The sequence below is a fragment of the Lytechinus pictus genome, unplaced genomic scaffold, assembly GCF_037042905.1.
Source record: "Lytechinus pictus isolate F3 Inbred unplaced genomic scaffold, Lp3.0 scaffold_20, whole genome shotgun sequence".
NCBI lineage: Eukaryota > Metazoa > Echinodermata > Echinoidea > Temnopleuroida > Toxopneustidae > Lytechinus > Lytechinus pictus.
In genome coordinates, this window is record NW_026974141.1 from 7,199,185 (window position 1) to 7,227,108 (window position 27,924).

Here is a 27,924-nt window from a genome sequence, read left to right on the forward strand (position 1 = left end):
ACTCCAGCACAGGAGGATATGCCTAAACATTCCACAGAATAGGTTCACACGCATAACTGAAAATTATCACGTGATCAAGTGACTTCATCATTTATTTTTCATTGCTATTGTATTGGTGTCATTCCACCTGAAGGGTGCTATGCTTTGCAACGTACAAGTTCACGGAACACACGTAGGTAAATTCACTGTGGCGTAGCGATGGACGAAATGTTATCATTGCCTTTGTAAAGCATTCTCCATATTACTACCACACGGATCCAAACTCTGAACTCCCACACGGTTCTCATCGTGTCTGTGGACTGTGGTCATTAACAACTGTTCAAGGTGAGAAATGAGAGCTCGTAATTTATTGGAATAGTTTGATTTGATTCATATTCGAATAATTCGATAAAGGGAAATCATCTCATTGGATTTGTGTTCATCTTGGAATTAATTTTCTTTGATATCAATAATGCATTTCAATCATTTTTTTTTTGTTTATAAATGATGATGATTCCCATGATTGATTATATTCCCTTTTTTTACCAATATTCAATTTGTCTCTTTATTGTACGGGAACAACCGTTAAGGGATGAGCGGATGCAATGGCATGGCCCTTGGTATATTGCGGGAGTGTTGTGTCCATGGTCTTCAGTCTACAACTTATTCTTTTATGTCCTTAGCAGGGTTGTTATGTCCAGTATTAATCTTATTGTAAGAAAATTGTATCCCTTGTATCTGTGATTTAAAGGGGAATCCAACCTTTGCCATAAAATATTGTGTTGGGAAGGAGAAAAATAAATTAAACAGGATGGTGAAAGTTTGAAAGAAATCGGACAAGCAATAAGAAAGTTATAGCTGCTTTAAAATTGAGATCACTAATAGTATGTAGATTTCAAATTGGCAACTGGGTAAGTAAATTATGACAAGGGGCAAGGACAACTTTTCCATAGGCCATGTACTTTATTATCAGGGATTTGTGGTTTTCTCCTAAGTACCCATTCCCCTGGGGCAGTAATCTAAATATAACCCAGGTAGTATTTTGTTTAATGTCCTCATGAAAGAAAAATATAATTTGAAATAAAACTTTTGGGAAAAATGACATTTTAGCCATAATATGTATTGGAGCACATGAAAGAGTAGTCCTTGCCTTACATCACTATGACATCCCATATGCGGCCAATTTGAAGTCGCCATGAGTATAGTGATTACCAATATCTACAACTTTTAAAAATTCATAACTTTCTTGTTGTTTGTCCAATACTGTTCAAACTTTCACCTATCAACTTGTCTGATTTTTTTTTTCTTCATAAAAACAAGTTTTTATTTGGGTTGGATTCCCCTTTAAGTATTTTGGTTAGGTTTGCCAAACTTCCCCCTGACCGTGCTATTTTTCCCATATGAATTTTACTTCAGTCCCATTCGGGCCACATTTTGGATCCCTTCTCCTTCAAATACATATTTTGAAGGATTATTTGCAACAACAAAAAAGACTTATTTAATATATCAGATTTACGTAGTTACAGTGAAAAAGATTATAGGCATATATATATATACATACCATTTCCAGTACAATATCTGGTGCCATTCCTTAATGAAAGCTGTTTTACTAGGACTAGATCGATAATATTATTTCGCACTCTAAATCAGACAACGCTATGAAATCAATAAAATCACTGTCTAAAAATTCAGCGTGGCAATTTTTTTCAAAATCTGTTCATTTATCATTAATTGTTACATTGTTACATCTATATTTCAGTCGTTCATAGTATGGAAACACATTGTTGCCAATTCGAGGAATACAAAAAAGATTAATTTCATTCTGAAAGTAACGTCTCACCCCTGTTGGAAAGAATTCAGCATCACACTAGTCTGCAGGCACAGACCCTGGTTGAAACTTTGATCAACAAGTGTGTCTCCACGCAAAGACTAGCAAATACAAAACTTGCTGTTTCAATTCAGCGAGAGGGCCTTCCGTACACAAGGCATGAGTAGGCTGCAATTCAGACCCTTTACTCATGTTACGCGAGTGGTTTGCACAACAGACTAGCATCACACAGTGTGATCACAGTGTGTTCACATGGTCGATTATGTGAATACATGATTCACACTGTTGAAAAAGTGATTTCGCATTGTGTTCCATAGTGAAAAAACACTGTGGCACACATTGTGGGACACTACATTCTTTGTAGTGGAGATATATTTGAATCCCTTTGTAAACACTGTCTCTTGTGTATGATAAAGTGTGCGTGTAAATAGTGCACAGGCGTGTCTCTTTCCATTCAATGTACATTTTTCTTGGCTTATGATTTACATTATGATACACGAACAAACAGCTACTAGTCCAGGATAGAAGAGGCATAACCTTGTTTTTTTTCATATATACAATATTTTTTATGGTTTCTTGTCAATTCGTGGGTGCTGATTACGAATCTGAATGATGCCACTCGTGTAACCTTGAGCATTTTCCGCAAATTGGCAAAATCCAATATGGCCGCCAAAATATGCATATTACCCATGAAAATCATAAAATTGCCAGCAAATTGAATATAAAATGTATGTAATTGTGTTGCAGGAGTGAAATACTCTAAAAAAAAAAAAAATTGACAAAATATTTATTTCTTGATATTCAAAATGGCCGCCACAGACCTCTGTATACCATATGAGTAGGGAAAATTAATTTTTCACAAAAATGATCACTAATAAACTGCAAGTTATTGTGATCTATGGACAAAGAAATATATGAAAATCGTCAATACTAACATATCATATATCATTTATTATGTAATGAATGGGAAAATTGTTGTATTTAATATTAGAAATAGCTGCCACTGGCCAAAATAGTATTATTTTCTATGGCAAAGGGGCCAACAAAAATCACAAGTGAGCATTAAAATGCATATTATTAAGAGAAACTGGTGGAATACTGACTAAAAACACAATTGCTAACAAAATATATTATTCAATATGCCATGTATGTGATAAATGCAGTATTTTGATATTCAAAATGGCCACCAAAGGCCCTTACAGTATTATGTACAATGATAAAGAGGACCAAAGATATCACAAGAGTGAGCACTGAAATGCATTTATTTGTGAAGAATAAATGGGATACTGTCTAAAAAACAATTTTTGACGAAATACATCATTCAGGTTTAAAGTTTGTGTTTAATACTTTAATTTGACTTTCAAAATGGCCGCCATAGACATTGATTGTATTATGTACAATACGAACTAGGAAATAAATTTTCACACGAGTGAGCACCATAAATGCACGTAATTGTGATCTATGAGTAAAATATTGTCTGAAAGCATAATTTCTAACAAGATATTTCAGTTTTTCTGTCAGGTAGGTGATAAATACCTGAATACTGTATTTGGAAAGTCAAAATGGCTGCTACAGCCCCCAACAGTTTTATGTACAATGCGAATGGGGATAAATGATTTCAACAGATTTTGCCTTTGCTTTGCTAAATGGTGTTGTATGAGTGAAATATTGTCTGAAAACATGATTAATAACGAAATATATCATTTCATCTAAAATTTAGGTGATAAATGTTATATTTCAAAATTCAAAATGGCCGCCATATGCCCTTTTGTGAAAATTATCAGTCCTCATTCAAATTGTACATAATACAATAAGGGCCCATGGCAGCCATTTTCCATTTCAGAATGCAGCATTCATCACCTTAAATGCACCAGATATGATATACCTCGTTAAGAACCATGGTTTTATACAATATATTTCACTCTTACATCACAGTTATATGCAATACTTATCATAGTCAAGCAAAGCCAAATTATGTCCAAACTATATGTTCCAAATTACAATGTACATAATACTTTTAGGACCTATGGCAGCCATTTTGAATTTCAAAGTACAGCATTTATTACCTCCATGACCAATATGTGATGTATTTAGTTAGAAATCATGTTTAAGACAATATTTTTACTCACACATCACAGTTACATGTATTGTATGATTCTCACTCTTGTACGCATGTAACATAATTCAGTTAGGGCTTGTATCAGGTATTTTGAATGTCAAAATACAGCATTTATCGCTTACATGGAAGAAGAAATGTTATATGTCATAAAAATCATATTTTCAAATAATGTTTCATCATACAACAGGATTTTATGGATTTCATAGTCAAGTAAATCCAAATTCTTACAAAATTACATGTCCCCATTTACATTGTAGATAATACTATTAGGGCCTATAGGGGCCATTTTGAATTTCACAATAAAGCATTTATCTCATGCATGACAAAAGAAATGATATGTTTTCAGACATTATTTTACTCGGTGATCACAATTACATGCATTTTTTAGTTCTTACTCTTGTGAAAATTAATTTCTCCAATTGCATTGTACATAATGTATAATGGACCTATGGCGGCCATTTTGAATGTCGAAATACAGCATTTATCACATAAATTGCATTTATATTTCGTTAACAATTATGTTTTAGCCAGTATTCCACTCGCTTGTCTTAATGCTAGTAATATGCATTTTAGTACTCACTCTTATGATTTTCTTTTCCCCCCATTAGCATTGTACATAATACTGTGAGGGCATTTGGTGGCTTTTTGAATATTAAAATGCTTCATTTATTATATACATGACATAACAAATGATACATTTCGTTAGCAATCATGTTTTCACCCATTATTTCACTAAAAATCACAATTATGTGCATTTAGTGCTCACCTTTGTGAAATTTAGTTTTCCCCATTCATATTGTACATAATATAGAATACATGGGTCTATGGCGGCCATTTTGAATATCTAGAAACTAATTTTTTTGTCAAAAATCTTTTTTTTTTCAGAGAATGTTTCACTCCTGCAACACATTTGTGTTTTATAACCAATGTGCGGGCAATTTTATGATTTTCATGGGCAATTTGCATATTTTGGCGGCCATATTGGATTTTGCCAATTTGCGGAAAATGCTCAAGGTTGCACGAGTGGCATCATTCACATACGTAATCAACACCCTCGAATTAACAAGAAACCATCAAAAAATGCTGCATATTCGAAAAAACAAGGTTTGGTCAATTTTCTATGGGGCCTACCTGGACTAGATTGCAGAGTTACTATAATCAAGGAGCTTCCAACACAAGCTCCTTGGTGAACCCCACCAGAAAATGAACATAATTATTTCGAAGTGTTCAGGTTCTGCCATCTTTTAGATATTTAATTGTCAAGTCGGGTGATAAAATATTACATGTAATAAAGTTTGTTTCGCTGGGCTCGCCAGACATTGTAGTGTTGTTGTTTACATTCAACAGTCGGCAAGAAAGAGTGCATTCTCTGGTGGGGTTCACGATGTTTTTAGCCCCACTGTTTGTCATATTCATTTTTTTTTAATAAATGAAATAGCCTCCTTCAAATAATAGTTTCGTATTTTAGGAGATTTTCCTTTACAATACCGCTACTGTCTTTATTATATTTCCTCCTATTGTATCCTTATGGTATTAGACATGCCTAATTATACTCGCATCATTTGACTCTATCTTACATTTACATACTTTTTTCGTACATTTTTATCCATGAATTTGATGTGTATGTTTGATTTAGATTTAGATTTTATTCATTTTCCTTTCACAAAGCACAACAAAATCAAAGTAACAATACATAGTAAAATTTAAAGTACAATATCAATCGGAATAATGCATAAGAATTAGAAGGTATAAACAATGAGAACTAATGCGAACTAAAGTAACTTTGACTAATAACTATATAAAACAAAACGGAGGGGCTTGCCAAGAAAAGCTAAGCTTGTATGGGAGGCAAGCCCCTGTATAGTTTCAATACGTAGAGGCAACATTACAAAACTATAGTATAAAAGAGAGACGGAAGACAGTTTAAAAGGAGGCTATACAAAATATCGAAAGTAACAACGAAAGAGTGACAATGTGTGATGAGTTGATGTGTGAATACTATGTAGTTAATATTTTTAAAGGTGAAACTGATAAATGAATTAAACAGATTTTCTTGTTGTTAAACTCAAGAATGTATTTTTAACACCTATTTTGTGCTTGACACAAAGGCCCGTATTCTGAAGTCGGGTTTTACTTAAACTCAAGTTTAAAGTTGTATGGATAGCCAAATGTCATGTACATAAATCACTAACATTAGAGATATCATATTTCAACTCATTTGGCTCCCAAATCATTCATAATTGTCTAGGAAGTATAAATACATGATTGTCTTCACCATCTACGAATCAGGATAGAGCACAGTAAACATAAGAAACATACAACTTAATAAAAATGTTGATACTTTTGGCTTCCCATACTTAAACCACAACTTTAAACCTGAGTTTAAGTTAAACCCGACTTCAGAATACGGGCCATGGTGTTTACTGTACCCCCGTACATCAGCTTCTTAATCATGTAATCGACTCATGAACCACGTCTTAATATTGCCCCACCACAAGTCTCCAACTTCTCATATCTGACCAGGTTTATATCCCACAATGCAACATTCTCAGCGATGCAGTCTTGTAATAAAGACCCATTTGAATGATAACACACTCATTCAATATATACTCAAATGCATTCATGTCGCAATAATTATATTACCATGTAGCAAAGAAGGTACTTTTCCTCTCAACATAATTTAGTTTCTAATTAAAAATAAGATGACAGGCTAGTTTATTATCTTTACTTCTCATAATTATCCCCAGAGGACTATTTTAAGACTAGGTATTTGTAACACGCAGTCGATGAGAGACTTCATAATTATAGTGTTGATAAGTTCGCTACCGCTTCAGTGGTCCCGTTGTTCAGGAATAATGTTTGTGCCGATGTCGACAGAATGTCCTATCATGCCTATGGTGATATTTCATTGATATTACCCCTTTTCCTCATAAAAATGATTTAAAACCGCAATGCAAAAAAATGAAAAGATTGATAATTATGTTGTCAGAGCAAAGCTGAACTTTGAGCTCTACAAACTGGATAGCCTATGTTTGTTGAAAAGGGTAGGATAGAGTTAAAGCGGTAGGCCAGGTTAAAACCTGAACATGATATGTTATACTGTCCGAAAATTTCATTAAAAAAAAAACAAGGATTTTTTTTTTAAGTATGACATTTTAAAAATTTGCTCTACTTCGGCAAACGTTTCTAGTCAGTTCCTCGTGAATATGCGATGAGCAAGCTGACAGTGTCATATCCCCGCGTAATCGCTTTTATTAGTCATTCATTTTATAAAATTATATTTATTCAAAATGTTGTCCTCTGAAAACAAAAATGGATTAATTTTGCATATAAGCACTACGATATTTATTTTGTTATATTTGTTACAAGAGAGACATACCGTGTATGAAAATATGAATGAAAATTCACATGAATAAGGAAATTTGGGACAAGATATACAGGGGGGGGGGGCTGCTTCAGAATTTTTGAAAACTTACATTTTTTATTGAATGTTTTAAAAAATTCCACCAAAAGTGTGTATGAAATCCCTAAATTTCACTTCATATTAGGCAAATTAGCAAATGCGCCCCAATAACAAGCTTGGTCGCTTTGCTCCCCTGCTTTCGAGTTACCCCCGAAAAAATGTGTCAACCCCCCCCCCCTGCGTACGGCCTTCAGTTGGGTAACGACGTGCATATAAATGTTTTCAAAAAATACTGCTAAACATCGAAATTCGACACTCCACCATTTGTTATCAAGGTATAGATGAAGTCTTTAATGTATTGCTCGTTGAATCTAGGAAGCAAGTTTTCGATGATATATTCTAAATATTCTAAACATCTGTTTTAGTATTTATATTATAGGGTTGGACAGTTTTCCATTTCGTTAAACTCTGCCGTGTAAAGGCATGGAAACCGAGTCAATTCGTGTACGTGCCAAATGATGAGAAACGCCAAGAAAAGGGCAAAAATCCAATATTTGTTTAAAATGAAAATTAATGGTTATCGTTGTGGCCATTGCGGTGAAAGAAACGAAGGTCGTAGCTGAATATTACAATAGCTGATGACGTCAGAAATGTAATAACGATCTCTTTCTTATATACGACCAGTCTCTAGTTGATATTTTGTGTTGGTTTTGCCTGAATTGAATTTCGAAAAGGTTGCAGAAAAATCCGAAGGTTGATTGAATAGTTTTAATGTTGTTGTTTTTGTTTTCGTCTACATACAAGTAGCTAGCCTAATCCCGGGTATAATACCACATGGGCCAGATCCTATTTGGTCGACCATCCATTTGAATTGATTCAATTTTATTTTACATAGGCCTATTTCACAAATAAACATAATACACGAAAACTATATATCAGAAAACTCAACATGATATAAATCAGTCGTACCATAACCATTCCTCTAAACCAAAGAATACAGCGATATCAAATTGAATACAATTTTAGAATATGGTGAATTATGAAGGAAACTAAAAACAAAAGCAAAGATTGTCGAGTCTGCGTGATCCGGGAAAATATAGTTTGGATAATTATGTATGATAAGGACACGTGAAATTGAATTTGATTAATTACCGTTTGTTCTTTGTACTTGGCCCGAGGTACTTGGTATACTTGTAATACCCACTTGGTCGAATTCTCATCTTGTCTAAACCCCTGCAGTTGGTCTAATTTCCTCTTCGTATGCCTACTTTCTTTTACCATTGCAAACGAGAACTTAATTCATAACAATCCATTTAATCGTTATGGACTTAGTGGCGTTTGGCCAGCTTGATAACAGACGAAATGGGAATAGCCTAACAGGAAATAAGGCAGAATGATGAATTGGTAGGGGGGACCAGGGGCTTGAAAATTTGACGAGGACTATGATCGTCCGATAGCCAACTCGTCTACTATCATTTGGTCTACCATCAGTTCGTCCAATATCCACATGGTCCGATTGTCATTTCGTTCACTCACCATTTCGTCTAATAACCAGTTGGTCCAATAGCGATTTAGTCCGTTTGGTCTGATTAGACTAAGTGTTAATTGGGCAAAATGAATGAAAATCGGATATTGGACCAACTGGTTATGAGACGAAATGGAGACGAACTGATGATTAGACGAAGTGATGAGTGGACCAAATAGTTATTGGACCAAATGGTTGTTAGACGAAATGTTGATGGACGGAATGGCATTAGACTAAATGAAAATAGACCATGTGGTGAGTGGACGAGTTGGCAGTAGACGAATTGGCAATTTACCGAGAGTTCAAGCACCGACCACAAAAGACAATCAAATAGTTACAAGGTTACAGTAGTAGGTAATGATGGGTTCATGTGTTGGAGTACAGATCGATTCGCTCTGTAAATACCAACCCTCGTTCATTTTTTTTCTTTGGATTACATCTCAAAAAGTGTTCAAAATGTCCATATAAATGCATTTTTTTGTTAACCAGGACAAAGTGAAACCATCGCTTTAACACGTCTCTCATTTTTCATGTCTTACCAGCAGCAAAGGGCGTTAAGATTCTACCTTCTGATCAAGTCAACCTTACATCCGACGGGTTATATCTACCGTGCAAAGATGAGGGAGCTTAAATTGTCCCTGGCGATCTCTGTTCTGGTTGTTATGGTGTCTGGCCAGCTTCAACCAGAGGATATGATGCCCTTCACAAATCCGGGTGAAATCGTTTATGAATCTCCGCTTACCATCAAGTTTGCGATGAACGCAGTCGGAGGGATCTGGCAGCAGACCCGGGCAATTGATTCGCTGGCCTATGCGTGTAGAAGCGTCTTACCGGTTGTTGGATCGGCGATACCAGTGGTTGACCAGACAAGTCTGATTTGGGGGTTCGTCTGTGACGAAGTCATCGAAGCTTCCAGAGATCTGGACAACTACGACGCACGGGGGTTCTGTGTCGACTTGATCGAGGAGGTATCTGATCTGGTTGAAAATCCCGATGGGATGACCGGTTTCAGGCGACGCAGACAAGCATTTCCTCCAACCATGTCAGAGGAGGTAAACGATCCCATTATAGAAACCCTGATCAACAGTACAAGGGATCTGTACGGAATCGACATCAACATGATCATTGGTAATATATCTGATATTGATACAATTTGCACCAACATCAAAGATAACTTCCTGAGGTTATCTCTGAAAGATATCATTACTACAGCCGGAGGCGAATTGGGAAAGGCTTTTCTGCCAATGGCAGCACCGATCTGCGAAGACTACAATGGCTTTCTTCTTCAAACCTTCCAGGTACAACCTCCATCAGTAGACTACAACATCAGCCAAATCATTGCCCATCTCGGGTCTCTGGCCGCTGGGTATGACAGCATGAACGACCTCTGTGAAGATATGGACCTAGCACTGTCAATGCAAGGTAGGAACACTTGTACTTCAGTCTACGGAACAATAGAGTGAACTGAAATTTACCGAACGCAGAGTTCTCAAAAATTAATGATAGATTTTGTGACAGAAATTGCACATTTGTTACCCGATTAGCGATAATGGATAGTTATTAAGAGCAAACGTTCATCACACCATCTCACTATAGAAGCCTTATCTCATTAACGCAATCTGCTGTCTTTCAACATTTAACATAGAAAATCACTCTTAAAATCCACAAAATGGTACCCTACAAACAAGTCTGGGTTCGATGCCATCTTTTATAGTAACTTCAACTCGGGATATTCAAGTATGCCGTAAAATATACTATACGCTCTGAAAAAGCAACATACCTAGCTCGTTGTATAGGCCTATATTCATGTTTTTTCAGGTAAACTTATTTTGTTCTTTATAAGACCCCCCCCCCCTTATTGCCGCTGTTAGTAAGTCCTACAGCACTCCGAGGTCGGATTCATGTACTATTGTCGATCATCAATTTCCACCCCTCGTTTCCTTGACCTTACCACTACCCTCACACTAACCCCACGCCCTTTGTCTTATCTGCAGGTGACAATGGGGATGCCAGGAGAATGTTCGCCAGTGACGCCATTACAGATGCCTTCGGCGTCTTGGAGAATGCTGATAGGTGTACTACAATTGCTACTGGCGTAATCAACGACGTCGTAGTACCTCTGGAGCGTGTGTATGACTCTAGCTACGAGATCACTAACAACGACATCTATCAGTATACTGGCTTCAGTGGTGGTGTTCCTAGCGTGTGCTCCCCTTTAGCAAACGCTTTTACGAGTAAGTATATAATTAAATGTTCAAAAACTCATTAAGCCTGTGTATTATTTTCTTTGCAAATAAGGGCCTACAGCTGTGATGAGGGAGGCAGTTGCCTCCATATCCAGTTTCTGAATGCACAACTATGAATTTTCAATATAAGTTTTGCAATTTTGTTTTCTCAAAATCCCGCCTAAAGTATAAAAACATATATTGTTGTAAACGGTATAGTATGTGACTTGCCAACCCAAAACCAACAATAAGTCACCCAAGAAGGAATTTCGGCATTAGTTGAATATGTGTATTGAGATCAAAAGAGTGCATCCTAAGTTTTTAAATGAAAAAAAAAACCCTGTAAAACAACAAGCACACAAGCAAGTGATTGCATATACAGAAGAAATTCAGCGAGAGCTTCCATGACCGAGCAAAAAACAATTGTTTTTGCTCACCCATGCGTGAATGAGGAATAATCTAAGTAATTTCATATGAAAGAGGAGATACATGTAGCTTTACATTGGTAGGTCATTTGTCTATTGTCTATCATGGTAAATCATCGCTAAATCTCGGTTTCGTTTTTTTGTGTGGGACGCACTGTATAATGCTATAATTCGCGTTGCTTTGGCCAAATATACACTGCCGACTCAGGAATGAAGAGCATGGCATCTTTGATGTAAAAATTTACCTGATATTCACTTTATGATATTCGATTTTGGCATTTCCTTGTTCAGGATAGTTTGAAATAAGGACTTGGCAACTCTCACAAACATAGGCGGTCTGTCATCCCGTGGGGGACATTTCAAGTTCAAGATTGCTTTATTTCATTTCGACTCGACTCAATTACACAGCATTATACAGTGCGTCCCAGAAAATACGAAACCGAGATTTAGCGATGATTTATCATAACTTAATCACAAATAAAATATACAAATGACCTACCAATGTAAAGCTTAGAATCTCCTCTTTCATCTGGTATTACTTAGATTATTTCTCCTTCACGCATGAGTGAGCAAAAACAATTTGAAGAAAGGATAACAAAAACTCATTTGGCGGGGGGTATCTGAATTTCAACAAGAAAATCACATGTCTTAAAAGTTCAATATCTGCTCTTTAATTTGATACCTCAATTACAGAAAATGGTCAAGAAATGACAAAGTTCTTGTTATTTGAAATAAGGCTTGAATTTCCATAATTTCATTAAATAAACTGTTTTCACCGGTTTCCCACAGAAGCTATCGCATCGTTAACAAAAGACTAAATGCATGGCTGATCGTAAACAAAACGGAGTGTCGACTGAGTTTGAACGCTAGCCTGTAAAACCTCTTCATTTTATGAAATTATTGAAATTTAAGCCTTATTTCAAATAACCAGAACTTTGTTATTTCTTGACCATTTTCTGTAATTGAGGTATCAAATTAAAGAGCAGATATTGAACTTTTTAAAAATGTGGTTTTCCTTTTGAAAGCCAGATACAACCCGCCAAATGACTTTTTGGTATCCCCTCTTCAAATTGTTTTTGCTCACTCATGCGTGAAGGAAAAATAATCTAAGTAATTGCAGATGAAAGAGGAGATTCTAAGCTTTACATTGGTAGGTCATTTGTCTATTTTATTTGTGATTAATTTATGATAAATCATCGATAAATCTCGGTTTCGTTTTTTCTGGGACGCGCTGTATAGGAAATGATTACACAGATATAAAATGATAGCCATACAAATCGATACAAATAAATATACATTCTAAGTAGTATGACTGTACAGGAGAAATAGGTAACTGTGTATGGTAAACACTAAACAATTTGGTAATTCTGTTATTCAACATGTTCAATAATGGTATATAATATACCATTATTGATTAACAGAATTATACAATGAACATCAAACTAATTGAGATCATTCTCCATTTTGCAATTCTAATTTTATATATCTATTTTTTTTCCTTTTTTCAATAAATGAGTTGAGGGATCCACTAACATACAGGGCTTGGTAAGTGTGGATCCTCAAAAAATTTGTTAAAGATAAGAAAATATATGTATGTTTAAAAGAAAAAAAAAGAGAATGGGGAAAAATAAAAAATAAAGTTGATTTGATGACTTAAAAGAAATGCCGAGATAAGGTTAGGAGAAGGAAAAAGAATCTCCCCATTTCCCCGGCACTGTATCGATTTTTTTTTGGGGGGTGGATCACCCCCACCGGTTATGAAACTGAAAGGCGTGAATAATTAATTGGAAGAGAAAGGAAATGAAAAGGGCCTCGAGAGCTCGGTCAAGATGTGTTCAAGATCTACGTCAACATCACCATTTGTTATATGACAACTTTCGTCCCTTCTGGTTGTCCGACAGGCACCGTCCCTAGGGCACCAGTCAGATAAAAACGAATTTGCATGATACCCCCCCCCCCCCGAAAGTTCCTTTCAGAAACCGCTTCCCGGATCAACCTTATACTTAAACTTAAACTTAAAAAGATAAAGTGCTAAATTAAACACGTTAGGAGCTCCTGTATGGGCTGAACCCCTGGTCGCTGATTTTCGACACTTTCGTTGCTAACTGCTCAGATTCACGTGCTGGTCTTAGCAGCCAAAGTGCTGAAAATCAACACTTCAAAGTAAAAAAATATATTATCTTCTAAAATCCTGATATGAGTGTTTTACTTCTTAGAGTGGACGCTCATTGTGTATGTTTTGTTAATTTGCTATTAGTTCACTGCCCTTTATCCCATTCCTGTTTTCAGATATTGTAGACCTGGTGGATGCTGAACCGGTCCATCTGATCCCCGAAACTACGTTGACCGTTCCATTCTTTTTGAATGCTGCCGGGGGCATCTGGAAGCAGAGCAGACTCATCGACTCAATGGCTTTCATCTGCAGCGAGGTGTTGCCGGATCTAGAATCGATGGTGCCCGCGATTAAATCTTACTTTGACCAGGCCGACTGGGATTACAACCAAGTTTGTGGTCGGGTTCAGGAGGCAGCCAATAACCTGGCGGGATTCGATGCGGAAGATTTCTGCAATGACATTACCCAACTGATCTCTAGCTTGGTCAGCGCTGAGAGGAAACGGCGACAGGCAATGGATTCTTCCGCGCAGGATCCTCTGGTACTCATTAATGACATCACCAAGAAGCTGTACAACATCGACATCACCGATCCGACTACCATCTGCCCAAACATCGGTCAGTTCCTGGACCGGTCCATTGATGATATCTTAACGGAGTTTGAGACAGAGCTGATGGTCGCCTATCTGCCGGAGGTATCTCCATATCTGTGTGAAAATTGGAATGAGATGCTCCAATCCTTCTTCCCGGGTGTCGATAATGCTCAAGAATACATCGACGTGATCAACAATGGTGTTCGTATCGTAGTCCAACTTTTGGGGTACGACAACAGGCAAGACCTTTGTGACAGAATTGGCGAGGTGCAGGAGCAGTCAGGTAAGAAGAGCTCGATCGGCGTTTGTGTGGAAGAGTGGTTTTAGCATTGGACTCACGATCTTGAGGCTGGGAATTCAAATCCCCACTCGGCCATTTCCCCCGCCTCTCCAGAAAACGTATCATTAGGTGTTTCCTGTGTTTAAAAATATAAGCCATACACAGCAAAAAACTGTGGTGTTAACCGGTGTACATAGAGGACCACACCAGTTATTTTACACCGGTATTGGTGGTGTTAGTTTTACACCTATAGGTGTTATAACAACACCTATGGTTGTTACATTTACACTCTTGGTGTTATGTTCAATCTCTAGGGTGTTATTTTAACACCTCAGGGTGTGGTCCTCTATTAACACCAATTGGTGTCAGTTTTAACAGTGTACCAGCTTATAACACAGGAACCCCATTGCCATGCGTGTTATGACGAAATGTCGTCGTCTTTAAGTTCAGCCATCAGAGAGGTTTTCGCTTTATCGGCGTTTGACGGATTTAAGAGCACGAGAACACAGTAAATGTATCTTAAATGTCCATCAAATGACAGTGACCAGCTGTAGGGTCTTTGCCAGACATTGGTGAACCGGAAAGGCAGTTCATCCTATTTTTTTAAGCGTACGAAAAATTGCAAAAATGTCGTTTCTTCGGAGTCAAGGATGAAACTGCTGCTTGATACACCAAAGTTTGTCAAAGATTTCCTGATTGATTGTTCATTGGCATTTGGTAATACATTTTTTATGTTCTTGGAAACCGTCAAGCGTCATTGAAGCGAAAACTCCTTCACTGTAAAAATTGTGGTGTTAAAACTGACACCAGTTGGTGTCTACAGAGGACTACACCCTGAAGTGTTAAAATTGCACCATATTATTTGTTAACTCATTTTACTTTATTTGGGGTATTCTATGCTTGGTTCTTTATTCATTTGTTTGTATTTGTGTTTTTATTAATTAAAAATATCTTTTTATTGCTTTTTTTAAATCGTATTCATCTTTTTCGGGGGCATCAACTGTTTTTACATATTGCTTAATTTTTGCCTACAAAGTGTAGATCTATTTCATATTAGAATGTGGTGCCCGTATTATTGGATTTTTTTCTTCCATTCTTACTTTCCAGAGCAAGCAAGAAGGACCTTTGCCGAAGGAATCATTGAAAGTTCTTCGAGCATTTACGTCGACACAGCCCGGTGCTCCATGTACGCAAACGACCTCATTGATGAGGTCATTCACCCACTCTTTGAGCTCTTCGGGCTACCGATTAAAATCAGCGATTATACCATTTACCGTTATACTGGTTTTATGGGTGTAGAAGGGGTCTGCAGAGCCATCGAGACAGCTTTCACGAGTAAGTCTCATACCCGGATGCTGTATGTAAACAGGGGCGGATCCAAAAATTACCACGGGGGACACTTTGACGAACCCCCTCCCCCCCCCCCTCTTCCCCCTAAAAAAAGGATTATCACTATTGGCAGGGATCATTTTCCCGAGATGAAAAACAAATAAAAGGGAAGGAGTTATTACTACAATCAGAACCCCCTCCATTGACTCCAGGGGCCTGTTGCAGAAAGAGTTGCAATCAATTGCAACTCTAAAAATCATGCGCAATTTGATTTTCAACCAATCAACAGCGCGCATTTTTTACTTACGATTGATTTTTTGACTTGCGTTTAAACGCAACTCTTTCTGCAACAGGCCCCAGGGACCCAAGCATGGCCCTGGGAAGCGGGCATGCTTGGGGTGCAGAAGCACCCCTCATGATTTTGTTCTGAGCGTGCTAAGTATGTTATACACCATAGGCAGCACCCTGAGGAAATAAGATTGTTATGCTACAATATTTGAATTTGACCATTAATCATCTTAATAATATATTGGAGCAAAAGCCTTTTTTTCTTCTAATATATATGTATATATATTCTAGGAAATCCTATATTTGAAACTGATTTCTGAAAATCCCCAAAGAGTTGTGATAACAAAAGTAAAGTATTTTTCAATATTTTGCACAAATTTAGTAAAAAAATGATGAACCTAATCGATGTAACTAAAGAAAAATCAAATTGTCTCCATAAAGTGGCAAAATTTATACACGTCTCCGAAAGGTGCCATCTAGGAGTATATATATTTATATATATATATATATATATATATATATATATGATTTTTTTTTTGCTTTTTTTAATATAAACCAGCACCTCTGATTCAAATTTTTTTACAGGTCCACGGAGACCCTCGTTCGTTGTCTCCCCCCCCCCCCTTAAAAGGATCAGACCCACCCCCCTCCCCCTGTCGGGGGTGCTGCGTATGTTATACACCATAGGCAGCACCCCGAGGAAATAAGATTGTTATGCTAGAATATTAAAATTTGACCATTAATCATCTTAATAATATATTGGAGCAAAAGCCTTTTTTTTTGTAATATATATGTATATATATATATATAATTTTTTTTTTGCTTTTTTTAATACAAACCAGCACCTCTGATTCAATTTTTGTACAGGTCCACGGAGACCCTTTTTCGTTGTCCCCCCCCCCTTAAAAGGATCAGACCCCCCCCCCCCCTCTCACCTGGATCGACCACATCCTATGTGAGAACTGGTTGTTCGCCTGGACTGTATAGGCGGTCGTTTCAATAAATTTGCGAGAAATAGTTCATAGAAAAGTCTTTATATGAACACGATGAAAGTAATGTCGGGCAATAATTAGGAAAATGTTCATTCATTCACAATGCTTGTGCATTGATTTTGCTGGGCTTAATGTGTGACATCCAAAGGCCAAAAAATGATGTGTTTCTTTTAATCTGTGACCGGAAATCCCCGGATATCCGTACTGCCATCCGACTGACGAGAGTGCATGTTGTTTATAAATGACAAGGGCACCCCAACAAAGAGGTGGATTGAAATAAATAGAAAAAAAATCAGACAGGCTTCACTCTAGCCCCCCCCCCCCCATCGAACTGGGATGTAAAACAAGTAAGTTTGACATTTTAATACAATTTTTGCTTATTTTCACACATAGGTTATTTGAACAACATCGGCGCTATACAAACATGACAAATAAGAGTCAATACTGGTGCAACGCACTAGCTATCCATTTTGTATTTAATTTCTTTTTACATGTTTTGCGTCGCTGCAGATGAAAGCCATTCAGCCATCTTTTATTTTTATTTCAAGTTACGTACAATATTTCAATTATTGCAGATTTCACAATGCGGTTGCGTCTGCTTTGAACCACAATAGGTTGCAACGAGGGCAATCCCACATATATCTCTTTAAAGCATAAATTCAATCAGTCATACTTTTAAGAATAGTTTATCGTATTTTGGTTGTATTGATAGAGGAAAAAATCAAGATATTTCATAACGAATTACCAAAGAAATAGTCTTAATTGAGTGGACATCGTTATGGGTTCCTCATTTGCATAGAGCTTGTTTGTTGCAATTAATCTAAATTCAATATGTCATAACCTCCTTTAATTGTACATGAAATTTTAGCATGAAGCTCGTTCGATACTTCTCTTTTCATTAGAAGTCATGTTTTGTTTGGGCGAGACATTCCTGTAAACGAGTACCGTAATCAGCTTATGTAGTGACACAGTAAGTCAAAAAGCCTAATATGTAACGATAAACCAACATTTTTGAAAAGCAGCGGGGATGGGGGTATCAAGATATGGGATCAAATGTGATAACTGATTAATTTATCATACACCTGTATACGCTTGAGAAAATGTTCAAGGGAGCATTTAATCAACTTTTTTCATCTGGCAAGTCAGGTCTGAAGGCTTTAATCATGTTAATTGATTATGATTGGCTGAGAAGCAGCGTTACCATGGTAATTGTCGGGTAAACTAGATCCTGTCGATGAAACGTCCGGCAAGTCCTTTAATGAAATACGCCCACGTGTGGGAGAAACTTAGTACCATGTATTACGATGCAGAAGGCATATGGTGAAAACAATAAGCATTTTCTTTTGAATTTTTTGTTTATTTGTTTTGTTTCAAGTGCTTTCTGTGATTGACATATCGATGACGCTCAAAGCGGAGAGTATGAATGGAATACCCCTCGTGTATACCGATGATCTAGCTGATAGAAATTCCGATCGCTTCCAGGAATACGAAACATTTTTCTGTGGAGTGGTAAGTTTATTGAAGTTGTAGAACACTGTGCATGTGATATAATAGACAGTCACCTAATTATCTTCATAAACTGAAGAGAGTAATCATGTTCATCGTTCTTTTGGATGAAGACAAAGATATACAATTTAGAGAATATGCATGATCAAGAACTAAAATACAAATTCAAAGCAGAGTGGGGTTTTTTTTTATAGAAATTTTGGACGTGCAAGAAGGCCTAAACTTTATCCTCATATTACCAAAGCAAAAATGCTATAATTTGATACGTTTGAAAAGAATGACGACCGAGCTATTCAACTATTCTGAGAGATAATGATAACAATCGTAACATCTCATACCATCTTATCCCCTTCCTTAAACATTTTCAAGATCCTCTGGATCGAAATGGCAAACCACACTGGGAGTCTGGCTTGCTTTGCTAATTGTCATAATTTTGTTTACTGCTTCCAGACGACGAACTTTATCACCCAGGAGCTCGGGAACGAACTGCGAGACATCACCTGCACCGCTACCGCATTTCGCCAGGGTAGCATCATCGCCGAGTTGCAATTTCAACTACATGCTATTTCGGAAGAGGTTGCGAACACACTTGCCGACGACGCGGTCGAGCTTGCATCCAGTGACAGTCTGACCATCTCTGGGGATGGGAATTCACTGACTCTTTCCGAGGTCCAAGTTACAAGTAAGCCCTCAGTCCTTTTTCATTTTGATACGTGGCATTGACTTTTACTGATCGATGTACAAGTTGCAGGTAAGCCACCAGTCCGTCGAGCAGTACGGGTTGCACGGGCCTATTCACAAGTGGCAGGCCATACATATTGCTCAATTTTTAAATTTGATATTGCTGATTGACAAAAATGAATGAATATGACTGACAATCTAAAACTGATTCTAGGGAGGGTACCTACTGAACTTATATTTCCCAAATTGGAAAGATATATCACGACTATGGAACTATGTTTTTACTGGTGGAAGAATTAGGATCAGTTTACTCTCTCAAGTGATGAATTTGGTCCCTGATTTATTTTTAAAATGAGCCGGTCGAGGTACCCTTTTCTGGTCAGATATGGAATGTCAAACATTTATCCTATCCACTGGTAGTAAACATTTAACCCTCGAATTTCCTCCTTATTTTTTATGAATTCTTCTTAAGTGCCACTTTGACACACGAGTCTATGGGAAAAGAATGAGGCCTGTGACACTGAACTAGATCAGTTCCGTGGCCTGTGAGCCAGCTACGGTCCCTTCTTAATAGTAGTGTGTTTTCGCCCAGCGTCGTACGACGCTATCAACGACGTAGAACGATCTCTTGGTTCGTGCGTCCGTCGCGCTCAACTCTCGCTTGTAAGCAGTTTCGCAAATCGCTGATCGCGGCCGGATCGTTTTGAAGCTTTCAGCTATCAGTGCAGTGTAGTCAGAGTAGAGTACAACATGTGCATATGCACGCGATGGGCGAATGTTTACATCGGCTCAGCTTGCTCACTCTACAAGCGATCTGATTGGCTGTTGACGGCTGTTGACAAATCCTACGTTCTAATGCGGACGCCCGCTAATTTGCGGAAGAACCGTCCGTGATTTGAGCTCAAGATCGCTTGGGCCTCTGTTTCCATGGAAGTTGGCAATTTTTGCACACGACCCTTACGTTCTACGTCGTACGACGCTGGGCGAAAACACACTAATATCCAACGAACGTAGAGGGCAGCAACACTGCTGTGTGTTACTGCCCCCTACGTTCGTTGATGATATCAATTAACTCTGACATGTATGATGTTCAAGTCAAGTTACAGTTATATATCAGTACTTTCTCCTAGAGATTGTATTAACATAATCTTGGTGGCAGTAGAATTCAATAGAAATGATTTTGTAATAGGAATGAATTGATTTTTTACTCAGACAGACTTGCAGCATATCTATTCTGACAATTATAGGTCAACTCCTCTTACTAAACGTGAGCGGCGTCGCAAATTAGAGACGTTCAGAGAAGTTTACACTTAACGCCTTTAAGTCAATAGTGTAATATGAGACATAATTTGTCTAGCGCACCCACTATGATATACTCTACTGCGCTTTAGTAACTAATATTGCTTGTACTATACAATGAAAATGATCTAATTAAACGTTTCCCTAACAGATGTGTCTTCTATACTCTTGAAAGCAGGCACAGTTCGGGCCATTCTAATTGTGAGGAGAAGTTGGTTATCTAGTTCCGAGGCTGCCTAGCTAGATGCAGTCTCCAGGTGTGCCTGTGTTTTAGAGTATGTTTTTTTTTCAAGGAATCTATCCTTAAAGGGGAAGTTCACCCTGAAGAAAACTTTGTTGTAAAAATAGCAGAAAAAAAAATAAAAATATTGGTGAAGGTTTGAGGAAAATCCATTAAAGATTTTAAAAGATATTAGAGTTCAAAATTTTGTATTTGTGACGTCATAAACGAGCAGCTGCCCCATATGTTATGTAATATAAAATGCATGAATTTCAAATTTTGTATGGTTCCTGATGACTTAATTTTGTTTTCTATACATGATCGGGTGTGAAATGATTTGTCTGTTGATATACAAAAGGTACAGTGAAAACCATTTTCAATTTTCTGAGAAAATTACATTGCATTGATTTTTTACCATTCGCTATGTAGGAATGCGGCTCGCATATGACGTCACAAATCAATTAATTGAAATTCTAATAACTTAATTCTTTGATGAATTTTTCTCAAACCTTTAGCAGTATTTTTATTATTTTTTCTACTATTTTTACAATGAACTTTTTGCCAGGGTGAACTTCCCCTTTAACACTTCGTAGGTTGTGTGAGGTTGATGGCATTTTCAAGAAAAGCAGTTCAAGATAACTAGGGGCTTGGCCATTCAATGCTTTAGACACCAGTATGTGTATGTATGTAACCCTTTTCATATATATATTATTTCTGTCAGCTGATGAAAGGCCAGGTATACGGGGAGGTTTGAGTACTGGTGCCATCATCGGCATCGTCGTTGGCGTTTTGGTTGCCCTTGTCCTCGTCGTCGCCATCATCGCCATCGCCGTAAAGCAATCTCACCGACAAGCACATAACAAGTGAGTACAGTATTACGGAGAGGGGCGGGTCTACGGTGGGGTTTGTTGGTTGTAAGTGGTAGACCCAGTGGTGGATCTAACCAGGTTAAACAAAGTACCATCTTAGGAGCCAGATGGTTTTCGCACAATAGTCCGACTTTCAACATGTTCAAAGCTAGGACTGACATTAAAGGAAACCAAAACCCAAGAGGAGAAGAAATCTTATTGGAAAGAGTAAAATGAGAGGAACAATTTAAAACAAGTTTCATCAAAATCGGTTATGAAATAAGCAATTTATGGGAGTTTGAAAACTCTTGTTGTACTTTCTATGGGGATCTTCAAATTGGCAAACGTGCTTCAAAATGGCTGGTTTTGTGGACAACTCTCCATATGTTTTGTACCCAAATTTTCAGATTTTCCTCATTATCTTTCAAATTGCATCTTGCCTCCTTCTGAGGACAACATATGTCATGGGAAAATATAATTCACACCACATATGTGAAGGTCAGGAGGAGATAATGTGAAATATGTAAAATAAAGGGGAAAATCTGAAAATTTGTGTATAAAACAAAGGAGAGTTGTCCACAAAATCAGCCATTTTGAAGCACGTTTGCCAATTTGAGGATCCCCATAGAAAGTACAAGACGACTTTTTAAACATCCATAACTTGCTTATTTCATAACCGATTTTGATGAAACGTTTTTTAAATTGTTCCTCTCATTTTACTCTTTCCAATAAAATTGCTTCTCTTCTTGGGTTTTGGTTTCCTTTAATCCCGCTGGGCCCGCATCTCTATGCAGGTTGTGGTTGTTTCTTTTCAAGTAGTGAGAAAGGGGGGGGGGGCGAATAGAAAGAAGAGAGAGAGAGGGAGAGAGGGCGGCGGAAGAAGGAAGATAACAAAATATAAAACAGACCAACATGGATTGGGCTTGGTCCTGTAACTATAGCTCTACCGCATAACACTCATTTTCTTCACTTGAGAGTGAACAAGCATCATTTCCCTCACACACACCCACACACTCACGCACCAAAATATCATAACGCCGCCATGATAACACCATCTAATGGAAAGAAGATAGCAATTTGAAATTAAAGTCAATTTTGTAAAAATGGTATATTATAAACGAACTTGCGGCAAACAGGCAAATCCTGTTTGCTTAATTGGCAGACCCAACAGAGGTACGTGTGGGCTGGTTTAATACATATACTGACATTTGGGAAGTCATGTTATTGGATCGTGTACAAACTCATTGAAGTCATAACTACAACGTGCATGTTTCTTTAAAGGACAAGTCCACCCCCAACAAAAAGTTGATTTTAATAAAAAGAGAAAAATCCAAAAAGCATAACACTAAAAATTTAACAAAATCGGATGTAAAATAAGAATTTCATGACATTTTAAAGTTTTGCTTAATTTCACAAAACAGTTATATGCACATCCTGGCTGGTATGCAAATGAGAAGACTATGACGTCATCCACTCACTATTTATTTTGTATTTTATTATATGAAATATTTTCATTTTCCCCTCATTGTCAAGTGATAAAACGATTAATTCCTCCCTGAACATGTGGAACTAGCATTGTTTAATACTATATGGTTCAGTCAAGTTGGTCCTTATTGTCAAATCTATAAAAAATGAAATATTGTATAATTCAAACAATAAAAAACAAAAGAAATAGTGAGTGATGAACATCATCGACTGACTCACCTAGTTGTGCATATCATTGTTTTGTGAAAAATAAGCGAAACTTTCAAATGTCATAACTTTCTTATTTTACATCCGATTTTGATGAAATTTTCAGCACTATGACAGTTTGACTTTTCTCTATTTATTCAAATCAACATTTTCCTGGGGTGGACTTGACCTATTATTGGGGACAGCATTGCTTGTGCTGTGTCAGTCAAAGTTGACGTTCAATCCTTTGTTTTGTATGATGCAGTGCCCCTGGCGGACGAGGTATTGGGATGCAAAATCCTGGATACGCATCTGACGAGAAACCAAGATACGGTAAGTATCGACCACACCATCACGATCGCACTGCGCGTGAGAAAATGAATATTTCGATCCCCATCATACTAACGTACTCATGCCCGTCAAAATATGCACAACATCAAAATAAACTTAAGAACTAAATAAATAAATGAACCATTTTCCTCCATACTGATCAAAAACACAATTTGTTTTACAAATTTCAAATGTCAAAACAGATATTTTGTGAAGACACATGTTTTGGGAATACCGACGATATACTGTGACAATATCTATCGCATTTTTCAAAAAACAAGTTTGGGAAAATCGATTTATTTGAATTGTTGATTTGATTAATTGTAATCAATATTTTGATGCTTGTTTCACAAACCTGATCGTATAAAAATTACACATGAGTATAGACATGTCGGGGATTTTAAGTGTCAAAATAAGGGTCTGTATATCCAAGGTTGTTTCTTGGGGTAGATCACAATTTTTAGGCCAAGTCCCGTCCTTGCATAGGCCTGTCTACATGTCTATTCCTGATGCGACGAATGTATTATTGTGAGGTGCATTTGCAGATTTTTTACTTTCTACGCCTTGGGCACAGCTTTGTCAAAGGATGAACTCGTATAGGCCTATATCACTGGATCTTGATTTTGCTTTAGTTTATCTCAGAATAATAATATAACAAATAACATTTTCAAATCAATTAAAAAAATATATATAAATAAAGTAATAAACGAACTCAAAAATTGAAAATATATAGGCGAGATTAAAAAAAATAGTGGTAAAAAATAATTAATAAAGTTGATAGTAGAGAAAATAGTATTAAAATATAATGATCTAGTTCTTTGATGGTTCTGGCTCTCGTCTTTTAAAAAGAGGGTCATTTTATTTCATTTCATTTATTGATTTCCGTTTCACAATGTTGTACATAATATGATAAATATGACAAAGTACCAAATTCATAAGTTCGAATTCCAGTCATATCGTGTTTTAATGTAAATTGACAGGTATGTTGTTCATGATAACATGATCATTTAGGAAACAAACAAATATATATTTTTGAAATTCTCTTTTCACAGCTTAATCTGCATAGCTTCAAATGTGTTTTCCAGCCTTGCAGTTTGGTAACCATGGTGACGTAAATCGATAAAAGTTGGAGAAAATTGATTAATAAAGGTCTTTCATCAATACTATCGGGAAATCTAAAAGTATATCATGTTAATAATCTGTAAATCATGTTCTGTATTTGTTTTGCAATTAAGTCTTAATCTATTAAAGAATAATGTAACATTGTACAATTGTGTAACATGATAATAACATATATCAGACGAGTCATAAATGTTACAGGCTCACTCATAACTCAAATTATTTTTTTTAATCAGTTTTCATCCTTATTTTGTACTATGTTGTTTTATCGTCTTGAAGATTTGATATTTGCATATTTTACACAGATCTATTGGTACTGGTTACTATCATATTTAGCTCTGACTAGACGGGGCATGAATATAGCAACTTTATTCATAGCGTAAACAGTGTATTTTTTTTACTTTTATTATACTTGTTTATTTTACTATGTATTTGGAGATCTTGAGATTTGATAGGCCTTATTTTCACAGATTACAGTACTTTATGAATTAATGATATTTAGAATCATACGCAGTTCCTATCTATAGGCTGCAATGTATCAAGTTTATTGGTAACTATTTTATTTTTATGTGTTTTAATCATCTTAATGTACTATGTTATTTCATCGATTTTGACATATATTTACACATAATACAGTACTTTGTCGAATGGTATTGTTTAGAATCATATTAACATGATTAAGCCGTTCAATATCAAATATAGGCTGAAATATACATGTACTAGCATGTCGATCCACATCTTAAAGAATATGTTTTCTTTTACTTTTTGATAAGTTTTCATCTGTATTATTTGCTGTTATTTTATCTCCATGGAAATTTCGTAGGACTAATTTTGCCCAGATTGCAATACTTTATCGATACCACTTGATATCATATTCTGCTCATAACGATATCACTTTATAGAAAATCATTCTTTACCTTTATTTTCATGATTGACAAAACTATAAATAAGTGTTCATACTTGTCTGTGTATATAGTTATGATCTAAATATTGTTCCAGCTATGCTTTTTAGGAACACCCTTTTCGACTTTGTCATAAATAGGGGGGGGTATAACCAGGGGTGGTGCTACACAGGGAGGGGATCCTATGGTTTTTTTCAAGTGTTGACAGGGGAAGGGAAGGAAAAAAGAGGCATTTTCTGCTTTACCATTTGTAATGAAATGGGGACAAATGACGTTACAAAAGATCTGCCTCTTATCAAATTACGTTTTCACCGCCCCTGGTTATCTTAAAATAATAATAAGCAGCTGAATAATAATGGCACAGTTTTTAATTCGTTTTTCAAGCTAACATTTTTTTTCCTCGAAGATACATTATATCTCAGAATGCATGTAGTTTGAAGTGCTCATATCTTGAATCATCGGAAATAGATGTAATCGGTGTGGAAGTCGCGTTGATTCTATGTAATCATAATAATTGTTATTTTGATTCTACAACTTATTTTAAGAATGAAGCTACATTTTATATAAATTGTATGCTTGGTTATGAGTGAAACTGTGAGCTTTTTCGCAAATGCGGTAAATTTACTGAGGACCGCCCGAACAGGTGTTTGAAATACACCACGGAGATTGACTATAACACTAAATGAGGTGATATAACAAACATTAGGCCTTATTGCTACATAACACAAATGGTGTAAAACTAACACTAAACAAAGGTGTAAATTGCTTGGTGTGTTCCTTTCACAACAAAGACTGGTGTAGTTTAAATATCAATGTATTTATCCATTTTTTTTGTAATGTGATAAAACCCTTTCAATAATTTGATCATGGAAAAGGTGCCTTTCTAAAATGTATAACCTTCACTTGTCAGACTGCGGGGCGCCAATGTATAGCAGTTTATGAAACTGAAAAGGACAGCCCTGCAGTATAAATACATAAAAATTAAATAAAGAGAATCATTTTCATGATAAAAACAATGAATGTTCTTAAATGTATGATAAGAATTAACCAAAAGTGTCTAATGAATATCATTACGACTACATATAAACCAGGCTTTCGCCGCTTAAGAAAACAATCGTACTATATAAAACAGAAAACTATGGACAGGCCATTCTCTTTTGCGACATAACTCTTCATGCATTCATATGAAGGGAAAAAATTGGGTGCCCGAACGGGTCAGTGCCACAGAACAATAAGTCATTATATCAATGTTGAAAATGTTCTTGTGATTTTGTAAGGGCGGTATTGCAGGGGACAGCGGGCAACCACCCACAACGATTTTTATTTCAAGTATTGAACAGAAAGAAGAAAAGTAGGAGGAAAAGGGAAGAGAGAATAAAACAGATAATACAAAAGAGGTATACAGGTATAAGACGTTTAACGTGTTTAACTATTACTCCTGTATTCATTTTTTTTAAATAGAAAATTGGGTCGTCCTGCATGCCACCCCCCCCCCCCTCCATATCAAAATACCCTGGGCCGCCCCTTAACTATTTCATGATGATGATAACATAAATAACATCCAATTTTACCCAAGGTAGACACTTCAGTTCCGAAAACTGTTTCCCTAGCGGGCCCAGCCTGGCATGTCATGTATGTGGTTCACGTAGTTTGTTTTTGTGATCATAAATATGTAAAGATTTTTAAAAGATATTTTATTTTTTACATGCAATAATTAATCTAGAGCTAATTCTGAAAAATAAAAAAAAATAAAAAACATTTTCTGCTGTACTTTGAAGATTTTCTGAGTGATCTGTCATTGTATATTAGGTGTGTCCCAGAAAAAATAAAACCCTGTATTAGGGGCGATGCCTTTTCAAGGGTGTTCTTATTACAAATTTGCCATTAATGTTAAAATGTTATATCGATTTGAGAACGAAGACTCCCGTTTCATGTAAAATCCTAGTTCCCAAGTACCTCCATTTGGATAGGGCAATCTATGTGTGTATTTGAGTTTTGTCAGACGTGTATCAATCAGATATGGTTATTTACGTCTGGGACCGACCTTTAACGTCACCATCCGAAAGACGTGACCAAGGCTCCAACCTCGAACCTCTGCATCAATGTGTAACTTCCCCACATAGCTTAGATTACAGGCGCACGCCACAACGCCCAGTTGTTCTTAAGTTCTTAAGCACCTCATTTCACAGCAAAAATAAAAAAACATTTTCTGCTGTACTTTGAAGATTTTCTGAGTGATCTGTCATTGTA

At 36.6% G+C, this 27,924-nt stretch overlaps 1 protein-coding gene across 2 annotated transcripts; it reads left to right on the forward strand.

Annotated features, from left to right (window-relative positions):
• Positions 1 to 27,432, forward strand: LOC135157836 (uncharacterized). Of its 2 annotated transcripts, none has more exons than XM_064114830.1 (10): positions 1 to 324; positions 9,400 to 10,276; positions 10,849 to 11,088; positions 13,794 to 14,492; positions 15,597 to 15,824; positions 18,474 to 18,607; positions 19,055 to 19,286; positions 21,526 to 21,667; positions 23,589 to 23,656; positions 24,706 to 27,432. In XM_064114830.1, exons 2-10 carry the CDS (start codon positions 9,472 to 9,474, stop codon positions 24,708 to 24,710), a joined length of 2,553 nt encoding a protein of 850 aa, XP_063970900.1. In that variant the 5' UTR covers positions 1 to 324; positions 9,400 to 9,471; the 3' UTR covers positions 24,711 to 27,432. The 2 variants fall into 2 exon arrangements, with proteins under 2 accessions (XP_063970900.1, XP_063970901.1); XM_064114831.1 differs by having other exon boundaries at positions 29 to 324; positions 9,397 to 10,276.
• The last annotated feature ends 492 nt before the right edge of the window (positions 27,433 to 27,924 follow it).

What these genes read in the sequence shown, in the direction of transcription:
- LOC135157836 (XM_064114830.1), top strand. Translation starts at nt 9,472, where the DNA reads ATGAGGGAGCTTAAATTGTCCCTGGCGATCTCTGTTCTGGTTGTTATG. An exon ending in TTTAGCAAACGCTTTTACGA is followed by an intron (nt 11,089 to 13,793) that starts GTAAGTATATAA and finishes TCCTGTTTTCAG; the next exon opens with ATATTGTAGACCTGGTGGAT. An exon ending in AAACATTTTTCTGTGGAGTG is followed by an intron (nt 18,608 to 19,054) that starts GTAAGTTTATTG and finishes TACTGCTTCCAG; the next exon opens with ACGACGAACTTTATCACCCA.